At 49.0% G+C, this 17809-nt stretch overlaps 1 protein-coding gene across 1 annotated transcript in view; it reads right to left on the bottom strand.

Moving 5' to 3' along the window:
• Positions 1 to 11300, bottom strand: part of SYT13 (synaptotagmin 13) — a 42159-nt gene extending 30859 nt beyond the window's left edge. Inside the window, exon 1 of the mRNA XM_067749303.1 lies at positions 11005 to 11300. Coding sequence (XP_067605404.1) covers positions 11005 to 11184 — 180 coding nt within the window. The 5' untranslated portion in view covers positions 11185 to 11300. The remainder of the gene's footprint in view (positions 1 to 11004) is intronic.
• Between the last annotated feature and the right edge of the window lie 6509 nt (positions 11301 to 17809).

Genomic DNA, 17809 nt, shown 5'->3' with positions numbered 1-17809 from the left:
CATCCCTCTCATCAGGCCACTCTTAACAGCAAGTCCAAAACTACGTGGTTTATAATGATTTTCCAAGTAAAACGTGGTCCCCCCAGGGTATTATCTCATTGGTCTTTGCAACGGGAGATTTTTTAAACTGTCTCCAATGTCAGCTGCAGGAACAGAGGCTTGAAGGGAGGGAAACCAATACAAAGTGAAGCCACCACGCCCTCCAGGCTTGTCTTGATCCCATGCGGTGTCACTGAAGGTGAGCACAGAGATTCTTCCGCAAGCTCAGCACCTTCCCCTGCATTTCTGTGCTTGTCATTTTTATTCTGGCTGCAAGCAGAGGCGGTGGCCCCATGAATCTCCTCCCCATTCATCTATCCATCCGTCCAATGACTCATGCAGTCATTCAACATTTCTCCTCACTTCCCTTGCTCTCTGCAAAGCCTGCTCAGTTTTTCTATGAAGGAAAAGTATGTCTTGGATTTAATGAGTGGAGGGTGGAGGGAGTCAGTGAAATATGTCAAGGTACCCTAGGGTCTCTGCCAGATGGACTGACTCAGTTTCACAGATTTTCCATGGGCTGCGCCTCCCCTTTCTCTCATTCATATATGCATATGTGCATATTCACATTTACACATGCATATGCACATAGTCAAACATGCAACCACCCCTTATTATTTGACTCTAATCTGCTCATGGAAACATGCTGGCTAGTGAATTTCAGAGAGCAGTCACTTGTATTCCACTATTTTAAATGGAGAAAATTACAATGCATTTCAAGTCCACCCAAAACCTCAATCAGCTTCCCAAAATACCACTGTGTATTGCTGCAATGCCCTTAAACACCATGTAAAACTCTCCCAGGAATGTTCTATAATATGAATCAATTAAAACACCCTTTGTTTAATTAGCACTTAGGGAACTCCTTAGTGGGAAATTTTGTGTGTGTGGAGTGAATGCATATGGTAGGGGACCAAGGCTCCTCCTCCTGGCATCACACTGCCCTGATGATGCCAACATGAGGAAATGATGTTGAAAGGTAGTAAATAGCACTCCAATTGGACCTGGGTTTGTAGGGCCCCCAGGAACCTAGGTGAAGCAGATCGGGACCCATGAGGGACTAAAGCTTGGGGCAAAGAATGAGGAAGGTGACAGTGATAACATGCCCCATATTTAAAGAATGGAGTAGCAGGTGCAAATTTGCTGGGAGAGCAGGGGAGCCAGCACCGCTGCACACTCCACTCCTCTTGTGAGGCTCAGGAGCCATGACATGATCTCACGGGTGTGCCCATGTGGATTCTCTGTAACTGGCATTCAATACAGAGCAGAAATGCTCATTGAAAACGTGCAAGATACTGATGAAGATTTTAAAAATCAGAGTTTGGATTTTTTTAAAAAATTAAAAGCCTAGAAAGTACTTCACACCCACTAGGATGGCTATAATAAATAACAAAAAATAACAACCAAAAAATGGCAAAATAATAAGTGTTGGCAAAGATGTGAAGAAACTGGAACTCTCACGCCTTGCTGGTGGGAATGTAAAAGCTGCAGGTGCTGCGGAAAGCAACTGGAGGTTCCTCAGAAAGTTAAACACAGAATTATCATAGGACCCAGCAATTCCACTCCTAAGTATATACTTGAAAGCATTGCAAACAGGTACGCAAACAAATACTTGTACAGGAATGTACATAGCAGCCCTATTCCAATAACCAAAAAGGTAGAATCAACCCAAATGCTCATCAACAAATGGACGGATAAACAAAGTGAGGCCTGTACATATAATGGGTTGTTATTCAGCCATAACGAGAAATAAACTCCTCATACACGCTACAACATGGGTGAATCTTGAAAACACTATGCTGAGTGAAAGAAGCCAGGCTCGAAACGTCACCGATTTAAAAATTCCAAATACATGAAACGTCCAGAAGAGGCAAATCCGTAAAGACAGAACACAGACTGGTGGTTTCCAGAGACGGAAGGCAGAGAGAGAGAGGAACAGTGTCTGCTGAATGGGGATGGAGTTTTCTTCAGGGGGAATAAAAATGTCTTAGAACTAGATGGAGGTAGTGACTGTACAACATTGTGAATGTACTAGATGCTACTGATTCGTATACTTTAAAATGGTTGACTTTATGTGAATTTCACCGTAACTTTAAAAAGCTTTGAAAGTAACTGTAGCCTTCGCACTGTCAGTACACAGGTCAGTGTCCCTCACGTAGGCCTTAATAAATGTTTGATACATAAATGAATAAAGCAATGGAGGAACCTGCCCATGGTCTGCAATACCCTGCTTGCCCAGGCTCCTGTCCACCTCCCAGCCTCATCATACACTGGGCATCCTTTCTCTCTGCCCTCCAGGCACACTGACTTCTCCCTGAGCCCTCCTAAGTGCTAGGCTGCCTCCTGTCCCAGGACCTTTGCACGGCCTCCTTCCTATCTGAAACCCCTCACACCCCTCTGCATTGCCCTGGTTAACTTCCCCTCCTACGCCAGCTCTCAGCTTGGCCATCACTCCCTCCAGGAAAGCCTTCCCTGACCTGTTCGCCTGTATCACTTCCACCTTACCTTCTCATAGCACCAGAATTTTCTCTTTAGGTCACTTGCCACCATCACACATTTTCATTGATCTGTGCTCTTCTTCTTCTGCTAACTCTGGTTTCCCTCATTACAATGTAAGTTTCATGAAGGCTGAGAAAGGTCACTGTGTCATTGAGGAGGGGGCGGTTCCTGCATCCCCAGCCCCAGCACAGTACCCGGCACAGGTCTGCGCTCAATAAACATAATTGAGAGAGATGGGAGGAAGGAATAGATCTAGCTTTTTCATCTGTTTTCCTTTAGAAATCTCCTAACTCATGATTTCTTAACAAAGTGGCTATAGGGGGCCCTTTGTATGCACGTGTGTGTTGATTCAGAATCCCTCAGTTCTCTTTTTTTTAATTAAAGCTTTTTTTAAAAAATTATTTTATTTTATTTATTTTTGGCTGTTTTGGGTCTTCGTTGCTGCACGCGGGCTTTCTCTAGTTGCAGCGAGCGGGGGCTACTCTTCGTTGCCGTGTACAGACTTCTCATAGCTGTGGCTTCTCTTGTTGCGGAGCATGGGCTCTAGGCACGCAGGCCTTAGTAGTTGTGGTTTGCTGGCTCAGTAGTTGTGGCTCGCGGCCTCTAGAGAGCAGCCTCTGTAGTTGTGGCACACGGGCTTAGTTGCTCCGCGGCATGTGGGATCTTCCCGGACCAGAGCTTGAACCCGTGCCCCCTGCATTGGCAGGCGGATTCTTAACTACTGTGCCACCAGGGAAGTCCGAGAATCTCTTAGTTCTTAAAACTTGTTTCTGTGAAGGTCTTCTCCTCCATCCTCAAAGTGGGGTTTCCCGATGTGTGTTAGCAGAAATAAGCTCCGGACGTAGTGGATGCAGTAATATCGAGGAACAAGTCGGAGATGAGCTGTTACTGGTTTGGGGGAAATTGTAGGTCAACAGCGTGGACAGGGCAGGGATCATCCACACATATTCTGATTCCTCCCTCTGGCGTCTGACTCTGGGACAGTCAGTCACTCTTTAACTTGACTCTTCTTCTTTGTCTTCTGGGTCTGCTGCTTCTCCATCCTGCCAGTCTCTCCCCTTCCTTCTGCCTTCAACCTAAGCCCCTCTGATTTCTCGTCCAGGTGTTTCTTCCATTGTGTTCTGATGGGCTCTCTACTCCTCTTCTTGTACCCCAGATAATCCGGGCTAGTATCTGAAAATCTAAAAATGTCAAAAGATGCAGCAGTGGGGCTTCCCTGGTGGCGCAGTGGTTGGGGGTCCGCCTGCCGATGCAGGGGACACAGGTTCGTGCCCCGGTCCGGGAAGATCCCCGCGGAGCGGCTGGGCCCGTGAGCCATGGCCGCTGAGCCTGCGCGTCCGGAGCCTGTGCTCCGCAACGGGAGAGGCCACATCAGGGAGAGGCCCGCGTACCGCAGAAAAAAAAAAAAAAGATGCAGCAGTGCTTTCTGCTGGAATTAACAAAAGGTGCTAGTGAACCGTCAATCACATGAGGAGAAGAGCCATGAACATGAATTATCTACATGCTGAACCAGAGGAGAAACTAGACAGGGAAAAAGATGTGACGGGTCTGGGACCTGCCACCAGGAAGGGGTTGATGGACACAGACCAAAAGTCCACATTATGTATGTTTCAAAGGGCCAAGGGTTTCCGATGGGTGTGCACTCATCTCCTTGAAGTAATCTATGCTAATTTCTTGACGCAAAATTCATACTGTCTTCCCTGTTGCTAAGCGACCAGCCCAAACATGTTTACTGTGTAAATTTCTCTGGAGGGCCCGGGGCTGCACCCATTGCTGGAAGCATGGTGGAAGCAAGAGGCAGCAAAGACATCCAAAGCTTTGGGAAAGGTTTCTGCAGATCTTTGACCTGCAAAGATTCATACATTGTAGACACTTTTATTTCATATCTGGGGAAACGCAGTGGCTCAAGTAAAATTTTGACTAGTTTTTTCTGCTAATCTTCAGCCTAGTGGTCAGATGTGTGGGCTCTGGAACCAGAATTCCTAAATTTGATTCCCAGCTCTGCCACTAAGTTACTTAAGCACTCTGTGTTTTACTTTTCCCATGTGTAAAACGTAAGTAATAATTGTGCATATTTCATAGGGCTATTGTGAGGATAAAATTAATATGGTTAAAGAGCTTAGAACAGTGGCTGGCACACATAAAGAACTCAATAAATGTTAGCTATGCTATCACTATTCTTTATTATTCTGTGGAAACGGGTCTATTTTTTGTTTGTTTGTTTGTTTGTTTATATGAACAGGAAAGTTTACCAGTCAGGAGATCAGCTGAGAAATCAATTATTTAAAAGGACTGAGAATCCAAGGAGGTCAGACCTTACGGCAGTCCAGAGTCAAATCAGTTCCAGGAGTGGGGTTAGCAATTCATGTTGGCCTCCTGCGATCACTGATGTAGAGGGGAGACCTCGTCAGAATAGCCAACGAGAACTGGAGAAAGTTCTACTTTGGGCCCATGACCCCCCATACCTCGCCTGTCATGGTAGCACTGTAACACGCTTCACGGCAACTGCTGGCTTTACTGTCTACCTCCCCACTTGCAAGGAACAGCATGCACCTGTCTTTTTATTGCTGCATCCCAGTGCCTAGCATGTGTTCATTAACCTTTAGTGAATGAGCTTATTAGCTGATGAAATGCAGATTGGGGCTCTGATCCATCCTCACTCTGACAAGTCTGCATTCAGACAAGTGATCTGAGAGGACGTTGCTCCAGTGCTCTAAGGAAGAGGAAAACAGGTGGGAGAGTTAATCAGGCCACGTTGATGTTCTCCAGTCCCTAGTCTGAAGGAGGAGGTGGCCACAGGAGTAGCAGAAGAAGGCAGACACGGCCAGGGAGGTGATGCATAATGGACCACAAAAAGGAGGGCCACGTCTCTTGATTATAGTCCCCAAATCATCCTGGTATTAAAAATACTGGCTTGACGGGGAGGTGGAAGGGTAAGCTGGGACAAAGTGAGAGAGTGGCATGGACATATATACACTACCAAATGTAAAATAGATAGCTAGTGGAAAGCAGCCACATAGCACAGGGAGATCAGCTCGGTGCTTTGTGTCCACCTAGAGGGGTGGGATAGGGAGGGTGGGAGGGAGGCTCAAGAGGGAGGGGATATGGGGATGTATGTATACATACAGCTGATTCACTTTGTTATAGAGCAGAAACTAACACAACATTGTAAAGCAATTATACCCCAATAAAGATGTTAAAAAAAAATACTAGCTTGATACTAAATCAGCATTCACAAACATTCCATCACAACTTGACAAATAATAAAAACTTTACTGAGTTATAACTACATACAGAAAAGTACACAAATCATAAATGTAGAGCTGGATAAATTTTCTTTCATAAAGTGGACACAGCTGTGTAACCAGCGCCACATCAAGAGGCAGAGCTTATAAACAAAAGCTGGGAAGCTCCCCGACTCTGCCCCAGTCATTACCTGCCCCCAGCGGAAACCCCAGACATAAATGGGCTTAAATTCAAATCTTGTGGAAATGGAAGCTTAACCACGTGCATTCTTTTGCATCTTCACTCTCTTATTCAGTGTTATGTCACGATATGATGATTTAACTCAAAATATACATTGAAGGGTTATCATGTGCCCGTTATCACACCGGCTATAGTCAGGGATACAAGGAAAATGAAATACACTCCTTGATCTTGGGGATGTGGGGGAAGACTCCACTATACATATGTTGTTTGATAAAAATACAGCATATGTTTAAATTATTTCTTAAAAACTTTGAATCTATTAGTGTTTGCTGTAGTCTGAATGTTTGTGCCCCCTTAAATCAAAGATGACACAAACAGATGGAGAGATGTACCACGTTCCTGGATTGGAAGAATCAATATTGTGAAAACGTTAGGAGGTGGGACTTTAATCCATTTTGAGTTTATTTTCGTGTATGGTGTAAGGGAGTGTTCTAATTTCATTCTTTTACATGTAGCTGTCCAGTTTTCCCAGCACCACTTATTGAAGAGACTGTCTTTTCTCCATTGTATATCCTTACCTCCTTTGTCATAGATTAGGTGGGGCTTTTGGGAGTGAGTAGGCCATGAGGGTGGAGCCTTCATAAGTACGATTAGTGCCCTTATAAAAGTGGAAGGAGAGAGCTCCCTTGCCCCTTCCATCAGGTGAGGTTACATCCAAAATTCTAGGAAGCAGGTCCTCATCAGACACTGGATTGGCCAGAACTTTGATCTTGGACTTCCCAGCTTCTAGCTCTAAGAGAAATAAATTTTTGTTTATAAGCTACCCACTCTGTGGTATTTTCTTATAACAGCCTGAATGACTAACATCGTGTTCCATCAAAAGCCACTTCCCTTCTCAACTCTGCTGGAAGGAGGGTAGGATTTTATAGTTTGGTAGTAAGTAACATTGGGAGCTAGGAGCTTTTGACCACATAACTTCAAGGGGACAGCAGCAGGGTTACTCTGAGACTCATTTGAGAAGATTCATGTAAGCAAGGTAAGCACCAGATGGGAAGAAAAATCAGACCTGAAATGAAAGCTTTCTGAGAACAGGACTGCAACTCGTGCTAAAGTGTCAGGGCACTGAGCCGTGGGGAAGGGCAGTTCCCCTTACTTGCTCTGTAGTTATTTAGGTTCGTCGAAAGGAGGGCTTCCTCTGCAAGGACCCAGAAATGCTGTGAGTGACATCCTGTGCAGATGAGCATGAAAAGGAAATTCTGGGGGAAGGAACCAATGGGTCTGGCTGCCTCTTGCTAAGAGATGCGGCAGCAGCGGTGAAGCGAAGATGATTACACAGACACACACACATACACACACACACACTGTGTCTGCCTCTCTGCTCTGTCTCCTGGCTCAAGCATCCAATAATCACTGCATAATAACCGAGCTTTGAAAGATGGGCTGACCACAGGGAGGGAGGTCCCAGGTGATGCTGCCAGGTCACAAGGACAGCGTAGTGAAACTGAATCCCTCTCCTCCCTGGAAAGGCTGCACGCAGGTGAGGCTGAGGGATTGTGTAAGAAGGCAGGATAAAGGGTTCACAGTGTATATTTCAGAAAAGCCAAGAAAAATAATGAACTGAAGCTAGCTGGAGGCATGAACAGCGGTGACTGAGGGTTTGCACCCTCTGCCACCTCCCACATGGTGGAGATGCTGGATGGATCCCTTCAGCTGTCTGGAGAAGAATGTCTGAAAAGCAGCAAATAAAAGACACAGGACTACGACAGTACATCTAATAAAATCAGTCGGGGAAATGGTTATCTGTGTGCCTCTTTATTCTTTCATTAGATAATAGGATCTAGCGGGGGATTTAATAAGTACATAATTTAGAATTAGAGGTGAGCGTAAATGGTATCGTAAGGCATCTGCAACAGCTGTGATGTGCTCTGAAACTATCTGTGATTTCCCTTGAGGACCTGGTCACAGATATGGCTACTATTCCTGTGGTGTGTTGTTTATACTCCTACTTACAGAAAATGCTAAGTTTCATGTAGAAGTTAATGAAGAGAAAGATACAATTTTTTCCTCTCCAAGACCAAGAACCCCTTACAGTCTAGCTACAGACTCCTTGTTGGGGTCTGTGGACCTCAGGTTAAGAACCCTCAGGGAAAGCTTCAAAGTTCTTTTCAAAATCACTACAATTCATGACCAGAAATTGGACTCCCAGGCATGGCCAACAAATCCAAGGAATTTTTCCAGCAACCACAATCAGCGACTTATAGAGACACGGGCGGTCACTCTATATCCCAGAGAAATCCCAGTGGCTACAGGAATCTAGAACCCTCTTCCCCAGCCCCCATGCCCTCTCTGTTTAAGGAACATCTTCAGAGAGGCTTCCTTACCTGACTCTCCTCCTCTCTGTCAACATGTGCCACGCCCATCACCCTGCTGCCATCTGCCACCCCTAATACCCACCTCCTTTACTTTTTTTGAAATGTCAACATAGTGTCTTTTCTCTGTGTACTCTATCTGGGTCAGCAGCTGAATCAGTCTGAGCACGATGGTAGCCAAAACGACATTGTGAGACCTCAATTTCATCACATTCACACCTGCACATTCAGCCCCAGGGGCCCAAATCCTTGTCACTGAGGGAACCAAGTGAGGGATGTGAATGGACGGGTCTCACGTATCAACAAATGTTTATTGTGTCCCTGCGAGCTAGCCCTGGGTTGCGCAGGGGCTGCAAAATACGTCCACAGTTTAAGAAATAGCCCAACGGCTGGGCACTGGGATGCCTTTATTTGTCAACAATTGCTTATTGGGCACCTACTAGGTTCCAGACACTGAGCAGGTGCTGGGAATAAATATTGTACAAGTGAGCAGATACGAAAAATCACATCCAACCATCCCAAGTGCTACAAAAGAATTGGGAAGGAATGGTATGGAGAACGTAATGGGGGCGGGAGGGCTTTGTTACATGTGGCCGTAGACAAAATCCTCCCTGAGGAGGTAAGATCCTAACAGAAAGAGACCTAAAGGATGAGAAGGAGCCATCTGTGTGAAAAGCCAGAGGAAAATGGGAAGGGTTGATGTCTTCAAGAAGGATCAAAAAATCCAGGGAAGCTGAGGCGGCCCGTGAAGCGGGCACCTGGCCTGAGCTTGGCTGGGGAGGTAAACACCTGCCACATCACGTAGGTGAGGAAGTGCAGTGGCTAACAGCGCGGACTCCAGAGCCAGACCAGCCTGACTAGAATCCGGCTCTGAAACTTCTCGAGCTGTGTGACCTTGGGCAAGTCACTCGCCCTCTCTTTAGCTTTTTCAGTTTTAAGTCGGGCTCCTCATATATGTCCTTCATTGAGCTGCTAAATGCATTAAGTGTAAAGCACTTAGAACGGAGCCTGGCGCAGAGTACGTGCCAGGCTCCAGTTTGCTGCGTTTTTTCCAAGCTCAGTGAGAACTTGTGGAGGATTTTAAGCCAGGGAGACGCGTGATCTGGTTTGTCTTTAACAGATCATTGGCCATTGCATGGGCTACTGGTCCTCAGTAAGACAAAGAGTTGGAAGGGACCCCGGAGGTCACTTACACCAACACTGTCCGCAGCGGTTCTCTCTGGGAAGGGGAGGAGACAGTGCCTGAAGAGCACCACTGTGAAAGGCAGACGAATGGCTGTCCCTGAAGCGTGCCGGATGGGAGAGGAGGTTGAGGACCCAACGTCTGGAGAAGGGCTCATCCAACGCCCCCTCCTCCGCCCTGTGCTCACCTGGAGTGGGTAGCCCAGTACTCCTATTTCACATGGTTCTGGGTCCCACATCCCACTGCCCAGTTGCCTCCTGTTCTTGCCGGTGTCAATGTCACTTTTCTCGGATTCTAAGTGTGTCAAGGACAGCAGCCATTTCTTTCTACACTCAATGACTGACACAGGCCCCGAGCAACTGGGTCTGAGCTTTTGAATAATTAATTGGCAAAGGGAAGGTGGAATCACAGCTTTATAGTGCCTCCCCTGGAACTCTAAGCTCTGGAAGGAATCTAGAGGGCCTTGGGAAGTCATTAAGTCACCCCCTGCCCTAGGGCCTGCCTTCCTCCAGTCCTTCCAGCCATACTTCCTTCCGGGTCTCCAGAGGACATTCTGCACTCACCACCTTGGGAATGTGTCCTGGAGATCGCAGCCCATGTAGCGCTGTCCTTCCAAACCTTTCCCAGACCCCTTCTGCTGCTCTATACAATGGGGACACCACCCATTTCCTGCCCAGAGAGGCTCTGGGGACAAGCTGATGCATGGGATAAAAGCCCTCCTGTCTCCAGGGGCATCTCCAGACACACCTTCGGGGAGGTCTCAGCTACTCGCTCAGTCTGGCTGGAGCTGAGAGCTGCCAGGACAGGGTGAGGGTCCTCCAGGCCCCTCCATATTCATCTGCCTCTCCAGACCCCAGGCACACCCAGCACCACTGCCCCTCCCCAGCTCCCACTGCAGCGACAGCGGCCGCCTCCTCTCTGGATTGTGGTGGATTTCCCCCTTCTCGACTCTGTCAATGCTCTCCCTGTGCCAGCCCGCAACTGGCCCCTTGTCCTCTCTCTCACAGACCCCCTTCTTCTTCCCCCCAATTCGAGCTTCTCATTCTGCACATTCCCTTCTCAGTCTCCCCTAACCCTCACCGCCCGCTCCCCGGGCCCCCTCACAGCTTCCCGGTCTTATCACTCCTCCCAGATCCCCACACTCGCCCCCCAGCCCCCAGCTCCCCTCCCAGTCCCATTCCCATCCAAGCCCGCTTCCCTATTCCCTCCCATGCCCGCCCCTATAGCGCTCGCTGTCCCGGTTCCTCTCCTGTCCCCCCGAGCCCCCCATACCCTTCATTATCCTCCCCGACCCCTCCTCCACCCCCAGGCCTTCAGGACAGCCCCCCCTCCCACCCAGGGTCCCCGAGCACGTCCGCCGTCCCCACACCCCGCCATGCTCTATCGTGCAAAGAAGAACGCCGACCATTCCCTGCCACCCACTCCCCGCCGCTGCCGGGGAGACCCCACCCGGCCCGGGGAGACCAAGGCGCCGCCCCCTCTCACCTGCTGGGACCGGAGCACGCCAGGCTTCGCCTTCTCCGGATCGGGGTCCAGGTCCCGCTGCAGCACCCCCTTCTTGGGGTGCATGTGCCGGCACAGGCAGGTGACCCCGCACAGCGCGAGGATGCTGGTGGCCGTGCCCAGCGTGGCACCCAGAGCGATCACGGGCACCGACAGCACCATGGTGCCCGCTCCCCGCGCGGGGCTCGGTCCCGCCGCCGCGCACCTCCCGGGCCTGGGATCCGGGCGCGCCAGCCGCTCTCCAGCCGCCGGGGGGGCGGGGAGAGAGGGCGGCTCGAGGACGTCAGAGCAGGAGGCTGGACCCGGAGCGAGCTGGTGCGCCCGCACTCAGCTCCGCGTCAACCAGCATCCCTCCCCTCCAGCATGTGACCAGACCCCCGACCCCAAGCGGAGCCGGGGCCGTTCAGGTGGAAGGAACGTGAGGGTCGTCTCGGGCCATCCTTCACGCTTTACGTAGAAGGACACTTGGGTCCCAGAAGGGCAGGAGCTGGCCAAGGTCACACTGTGCGTTAGGTTAGCAGGGAAACCGGGGCTCAAACCCAGGCCTGAGACTCCGTCCGGGTAGGGGGTCGTTTTACCAGACTGCTAACCCTTTGTTCACCCTCTCTGGCCGAGGAGGCTGGAAAACCAACAGGAGCTTTTTCAAACACACAAAGCTGGAGATTTCCTTTCTCCCAAACTTGCCCTGTGTTCACCACCAGGGAGAGGGGCTGTACCGCATCCTGGTGGAAATGATTGCAATGATTCTCTTCACATCTGCACTTCCTTTAGCCGTGACCCGGTACTCTACCATTATTACCTAATCAGATTTGCAGATATTCTCATCTCCATATACAGATGAGGAAGCCAGAGGCTCAGAGGGGATGTGGGGCAGCTAGAAAAATCCAGTCATCCTGAACCCAAACTCAGGTGTACAGATTCCAAGTCCACATGCCACCCTCAAGGAAAGGACTTCTCTTAGAATGATAAAAGAGTATCGCATGCAGCAGCTCGGAGTACACACGTTGATTCAGAGAGGGGGAAAAGAAGTGTGCTTAGAGTGAGGGGAAATTAGAATTCCAGGCATGAGGAGGACTGTCTAAAATCACAAAACAGGGATTTCCAGTGTTTTTCATTGTGCAGGGTTTCGTTTAATTCAGCAAGCATTTGCTGTGAGTCGGCTGTGCTCTAAGCATGCCGGACATGCGTGAGGAGGAGTGGAGGTGATTTCATTTGAAACAGGGCTCTCAGCTTCCCGTGAAGCTGATGACTCCCAAATCTATGATCATTCCAACCACACCTTTTCTGCTGAGCCCAAGACATGACCACCATCTGGTACCTCCCAGTGTTCATCTACTTCTGCAGAATAAACCCGTGACGTGGTAAATAAACCCAAGAACGATTCTTTTGTGACTTCTCATGTTGACTGGGCTCAGCTGGGCGGTTTTGCTACTCAACTTGATACCTTCTGGGACAGCACAACTGGGCTGTGTATTGAGCACTTGGGTTCTCCTCCACGTGGCTGGAGCTTCTCCCAGCATGGCAGCCAGGTTCTAAGAGGAAGGAAGCAGAAGCTGCCAGTTCCCTTAAGGTCTGGGTTCAGCAGTCCTAGAACACTGTTTCTTGGGTCAAAACAATAGTCTCCTTCTAATCCTTTCCCTACAGGGCATCAAAAAGGATGTTTCTGGGGCTTCCCTCGTGGTGCAGTGGTTGGGGGTCTGCCTGCCGGTGCAGGGGACGCGGGTTCGAGCCCTGGTCTGGGGGGATCCCACATGCCGCAGAGCAACTGGGCCCGTGAGCCACGACGACTGAGCCTGCGTATCTGGAGCCTGTGCTCCGCAACAAGAGAGGCCACCATAGTGAGAGGCCCGCGTACCGCGATGAGGGGTGGCCCCCGCTCGCCGCAACTAGAGAAAGCCCTCGCACGGAAATGAAGACCCAACACAGCCAAAAATAAATAAATAAATTTATTTTAAAAAAAAAGAAGGATGTTTCTGAAATGCAGAGCTGATCCTGTCACTCACATGCATAAAAGTTTTCAAAGTTTCTGCAGCAATAAACCCGAGAGACTCCAGTTGAATCCAGAGCCCCTTTGTGATGTGATCCCTGCCCTCTACATACTTCCCAACCTGTCCTCGAGCCCCAGACAGTCCTGGGGACATGGGATTCATTCCGCAAATGAATACCTTTAGAGCCTCCGTACTGTCACCCATGGGTGCAGGCAGCAGGCACTCAGGAACTGTTGAAAAGGGTGAATGGTTCACATGATCTCATGCAGGACTTCCAGTGGCTCAAGACGAATCCCATTTGCTAAATGAGCTCCACTGGATTAAACTGACTCTTTTGCAAGTATTCATCTTGTGCTTGCTGTATGCCAGGCATAGTTTCCTACTGAGCTTCATTTGCTGCCAGTTGTGGAGCTGGAGTGCCTCTTTCCCTGGCGGTGCAGTTAGCATCCTCTCTCATAAGAGCTTCCTTGGGAGGTTTTCTTGGCTCCCGGGCCTGGCAATGCAAAATGTTCTGGGGAAATAAGAGGTTTAATTAATGCTCTCAGTCTGGATTTCCCATGCCTGAGCTGGTCCCCTGGGAGAACTTCAATGCCACCTAACAAGATGTGTGTGGGGGGGGCTGTGAGGGAAAGGATGAAGAACACTTAATACCAGACATTTTCTGATGGAGATCAGACATCTGTCATGTGGTCCTGTGTTACTATGGTTACTGAGATGTTAGCAGCTGCAATGACCTTCATTTTTAACAGGAAGAGGGACCCCAGCCCAAGGAGAGCAGCTGGGCTTTGGCCTCTTTCACACACAGTGAACCCACGGCAGAGCTAGGCTAGACCTCAGGAGATCTGAAACGCAGTTAAGTCATTAGGACTCTGGGTCACCTTGGCTACCTCTCATCAAAGATGTGACTTTTGCTTCTTGGTTACTGATATCCAGGCAGCAGCCCTTAAAGACAGCTCTCTAAGAAAAGACATTAGTGGGATCCTTTGAGAAATGAGATCGTCTCTATCGAGAAAGGCCGTTGAGAGGGTTGGCTAAACACAGTCTGAGGATGAGGCTTGCAGATAATTGGAACGCTGAGGCCACCAGACTGCCAAGGGGAGACAGAGCAGGATGCTTGGGGGGCTTCTGGAAGGCTGAGGAGTAGATCTCTGGCAGTGCCGCAGCCTCTTTTTTTTTTTTTTTTTGCGGTACACAGGGCTCTCACTGCTGTGGCCTCTCCCGTTGCGGAGCACAGGCTCCGGACGTGCAGGCTCTGTGGCCACGGCTCACAGGCCCAGCCGCTCCGCAGCATGTGGGACCCTCCCGGACCGGGGCACGAACCCGTGTCCCCTGCATCGGCAGGCGGACTCTCAACCACTGCGCCACCAGGGAAGCCCCCGCAGCCTCTTGATGAGGACAGCACCGTGTGATTTTGTTGGATAGTTTACTTGCTGGATGCTGGATGTTGTTGTTTAAATATTCTGAGCGACTGCTTTGAATTTCTAAGATATTAAAATGCTTTTATCTGTGGGGAAGGATTTCAAATGTAAGAGGTACTCTTATTTAGCAAACATTTATGGTGTCTGCCTATAGCGTTAGGCAGAAGGGAGGAAATATCCAGACAGAACAACTGAATTTTAACGTCAGAAGGATTTCAGAGATCACTGTGTGGAATCCTTTCATTTTACCAAGAGGAAACCTGGGGCCCAGAGAGATGGTGGCTGGCCGCAGGGTAGAAGGAGTTAATGGCAGAGCTGGGAAGGTGTTTTACGTTAGGGTAGATTAGGTTGTGCCACAATAAAAAATAGCTCCAAACCTCAGGGATTCATCCAATAAAAGTATATCTTGCTCCTATCACAGTTTAAGGAGGGTCAGGGGACCTGTGTGAGCAGTTCATCTCTAATCAGTGACTCAGGAATTTGGACTTTTTCTGTCTTGTGACTCCTTTGCTTCCAGCCATGCAGACAGAGAAAAGAGAGGGAATTGAAGACCACTTGTGACATCAGAGGCCATAGCTGGAAACAGTACATGGCTTTCACCCCATTGATGAGTCAGAATTTGATAACATGACATCCCATAACATAACAGAGGAGACTGGGAAATACAGAGGAGAAACAAGCAGAAGTTTTCTTTGCCACAGAAGCCAGAGCTTAGGACTTCCTGTCCAGTGCATATTTCTCTAACTCATGCACTCACTCAACAACATTTTTGAGTTTCTACCATGTACCAGGCACCGTGCTCAGTGATAGAACAAAGCTAGGGGACAAAACCAAGCATGGTCTCTCTTGCCATGGAGTTTACATTCCCACGGGAAAGACAGACAATAATCATTCATCACACAAATACACGTGAAATGACAACTGTGATACAAGCTAAGAAGGAGAGGTTCAAGGTTGAGATTTGACTCTGAGACACCAATGAAGGCTTCCCAGAGGAAGTAGCACTTGGACTTCGGTCTAAAAGAGTTAAGTTAATGCAGCTAAGAAGGAAGAGTGTTCTAGGCAGAGAAACAGTACACGCAGGGACCCTGTGATGGAGCTGCACAGCGGGCAGGGGGCAGCAGTGTGCTGGCCAACCAGCTGGGGGGCAGGGATTGATTTTTAGCATTTGTTGATTACTCTGGTGTAAATACTTCCACCATGGTCAATTTCCAGCTGCCAAAAGGTTCCTGAGTATTCACCAATAGGAGCGGCTCCAGCACACAACTGGCAGAAGCTCCGCGTGAGATGAGCCTGGAGGGAGAGGTGCGGGCCGGGCTACAGGGCCTGTGGGCGGTGAGGGAGGGGCATTCAGTGTTTTCAGGCAGGGGAGCATGATGCGATCAGATTCGTGTTTTGAAAAGACTCTTCTGGCTGCAGTATTGAACACAGATGGAAGAGGGACCATGTGGATGCTGGTGCACTGGAGAGGAGGCCACAGCGGGCATCCAGGAGAGGGCTGCCAAGCTTCCTCCACGACACGTAGAGCCGTATGACGGGCCAGCACTGTCTGTGGCACGAGCAGAGGGAGGTGTGGGGGGCCCGTCGCTTTCCCTCTCTGCCGGAGCCCACTTTTCAGCTCTGTGTTGTTAGCTCGCTCATTTGGTGACCTTGTGGTTCTCCAAGCTGGACCACTGCTAACCGGGGGTTCCCCAAGCCCTGGGCCCCTCTAAAGGCAAGATGTGCAGCAGGAAGCTGCCTGGGATAAGGGGGTGGGTATCCTGGGCCCCCAGCTGAGTGATGCAGCCCCCGGAGGGCTAGACCCTGGCAGAGGGGCAAGGAGGTGAGGGACTCCATCGAGGTCCAGGAGTGAGACCCACTCCCAGGACGACGGCGGCCAGCTTCGAGCAATTCTGGGGCCACATCGTAAGGCAGAAAGGAGGAAGGGGTTGGATCTGTGGGCCCCTGATACAGAAATCCAAGTCGGCGAAAGGCAGAAAAACATTCTGGAGTTGAGCAAATCACAGCCTCGCTTATTGACCACTGCTGATGCCACGTGCCCTGGCAGGTCACCTTCAACAACCCAGTGTTTTTTCAAACCACCGATTCCATATCAGCACACGATGGAGAAACATATTCCTATTCTCAGGGGTAGAGTTCCTCAACTACATCCAATATCTCATGGAGCTGACCTAAAGGCTCCCTTTCTCTCTAGATTTCTGGAATATATGAAGATGATGGGGCTTTGTCTGGAGGATTTTTCCTGCCTGGTTGGGAGGAAGAGTTGAACAAAAGCTATTTCCTTCTTCAGAAAAGTGTTTGTATGCAATATATATGAAATTTTGTATGTAACTCTAAATTGTTCAAGGACCATGTGACACCTTCTAGAAGTTCATGGACCCCAGAGCCCCAGAGAAATCTTTGGCATGACTGAAAGAATAGTGGACTTGAAATCAGAAGAAATAGATTCAATTCCCTTGTCTTTGTGTTCACTAGACTATATGATCCATTGGCAGATAAGCTTAAGTTTTCTTAGCCTTGATTTCCTCATCTGTAAAATGGGGACAATCATCTTCACTTCACGAAGATGTTGTGAGGATAATCTAAAGCTGTGTAAATAATAGAGGATACTCAATGAATATTAAAATGATCCCTTTTGCTCCAGACCCTTGAATTTCTCAATAAAACAGCTTAGCTTCGTGGAAAGAGTAGTTATTGAAGTCCCACAGGCATGTTTTATTCTAGGTTTCTCATGAGCTGGGAGACCCTGGATAGATTAGTCAGCTTAACCTGCCTGAGCTTTAGTTTTTTCATTTATAAAGTTAGTGTGGTATATTTGCAGAGGTGGCTGCAATTATTCCCCTTCCTATGCCCATAATTCTTTGCAATATTATGACTTTCCAAAAAAGTGAGGGTCTCTTGCTTCACGCTTTCATCTGGGCTGGCCTTGTGACTTAATTTGGCTGATAGACTGGTGGAAATGACATTGTGCCAATTCTAAGTCTAGGCCTAAGGAGACCTTAGATGCTTCCACTGTCTGTCATGGAATCCTGTCCAGCCAGCATGTGAAGAAGCCCAGGCTGGCCTTTTGGAGGATGAGCGATCCAGTGGCCCAGTTGTCTGCATGACCCCAGCCCACACAGAAGCAGAGCTGTGCAGCTGCCTGGCAACTTGCCACAGACACAGGACTGAGCCCAGCCAACACTAGAAGAGCCACTCAGCTGAGCCCAGCCAACGTGCCAATCCACAGAATTAGGAGCTAAATGAAGATTATGAGTCATTTTAAGCCACTGACTTTTGGAGTGTTTGTTCCACATCAAGAACTTCAAGTGGTAGATGATATTTTAGCCCTCACAGAATTACTGGGAGGGTGTGGAAGACACCTAGTACGGGGCCTGGTGC

Source organism: Pseudorca crassidens, chromosome 9, assembly GCF_039906515.1.
Source record: "Pseudorca crassidens isolate mPseCra1 chromosome 9, mPseCra1.hap1, whole genome shotgun sequence".
Lineage (NCBI taxonomy): Eukaryota > Metazoa > Chordata > Mammalia > Artiodactyla > Delphinidae > Pseudorca > Pseudorca crassidens.
Note: the sequence above shows the minus strand (reverse complement) of the source record. Positions and strands in the feature narration are given on the sequence as shown.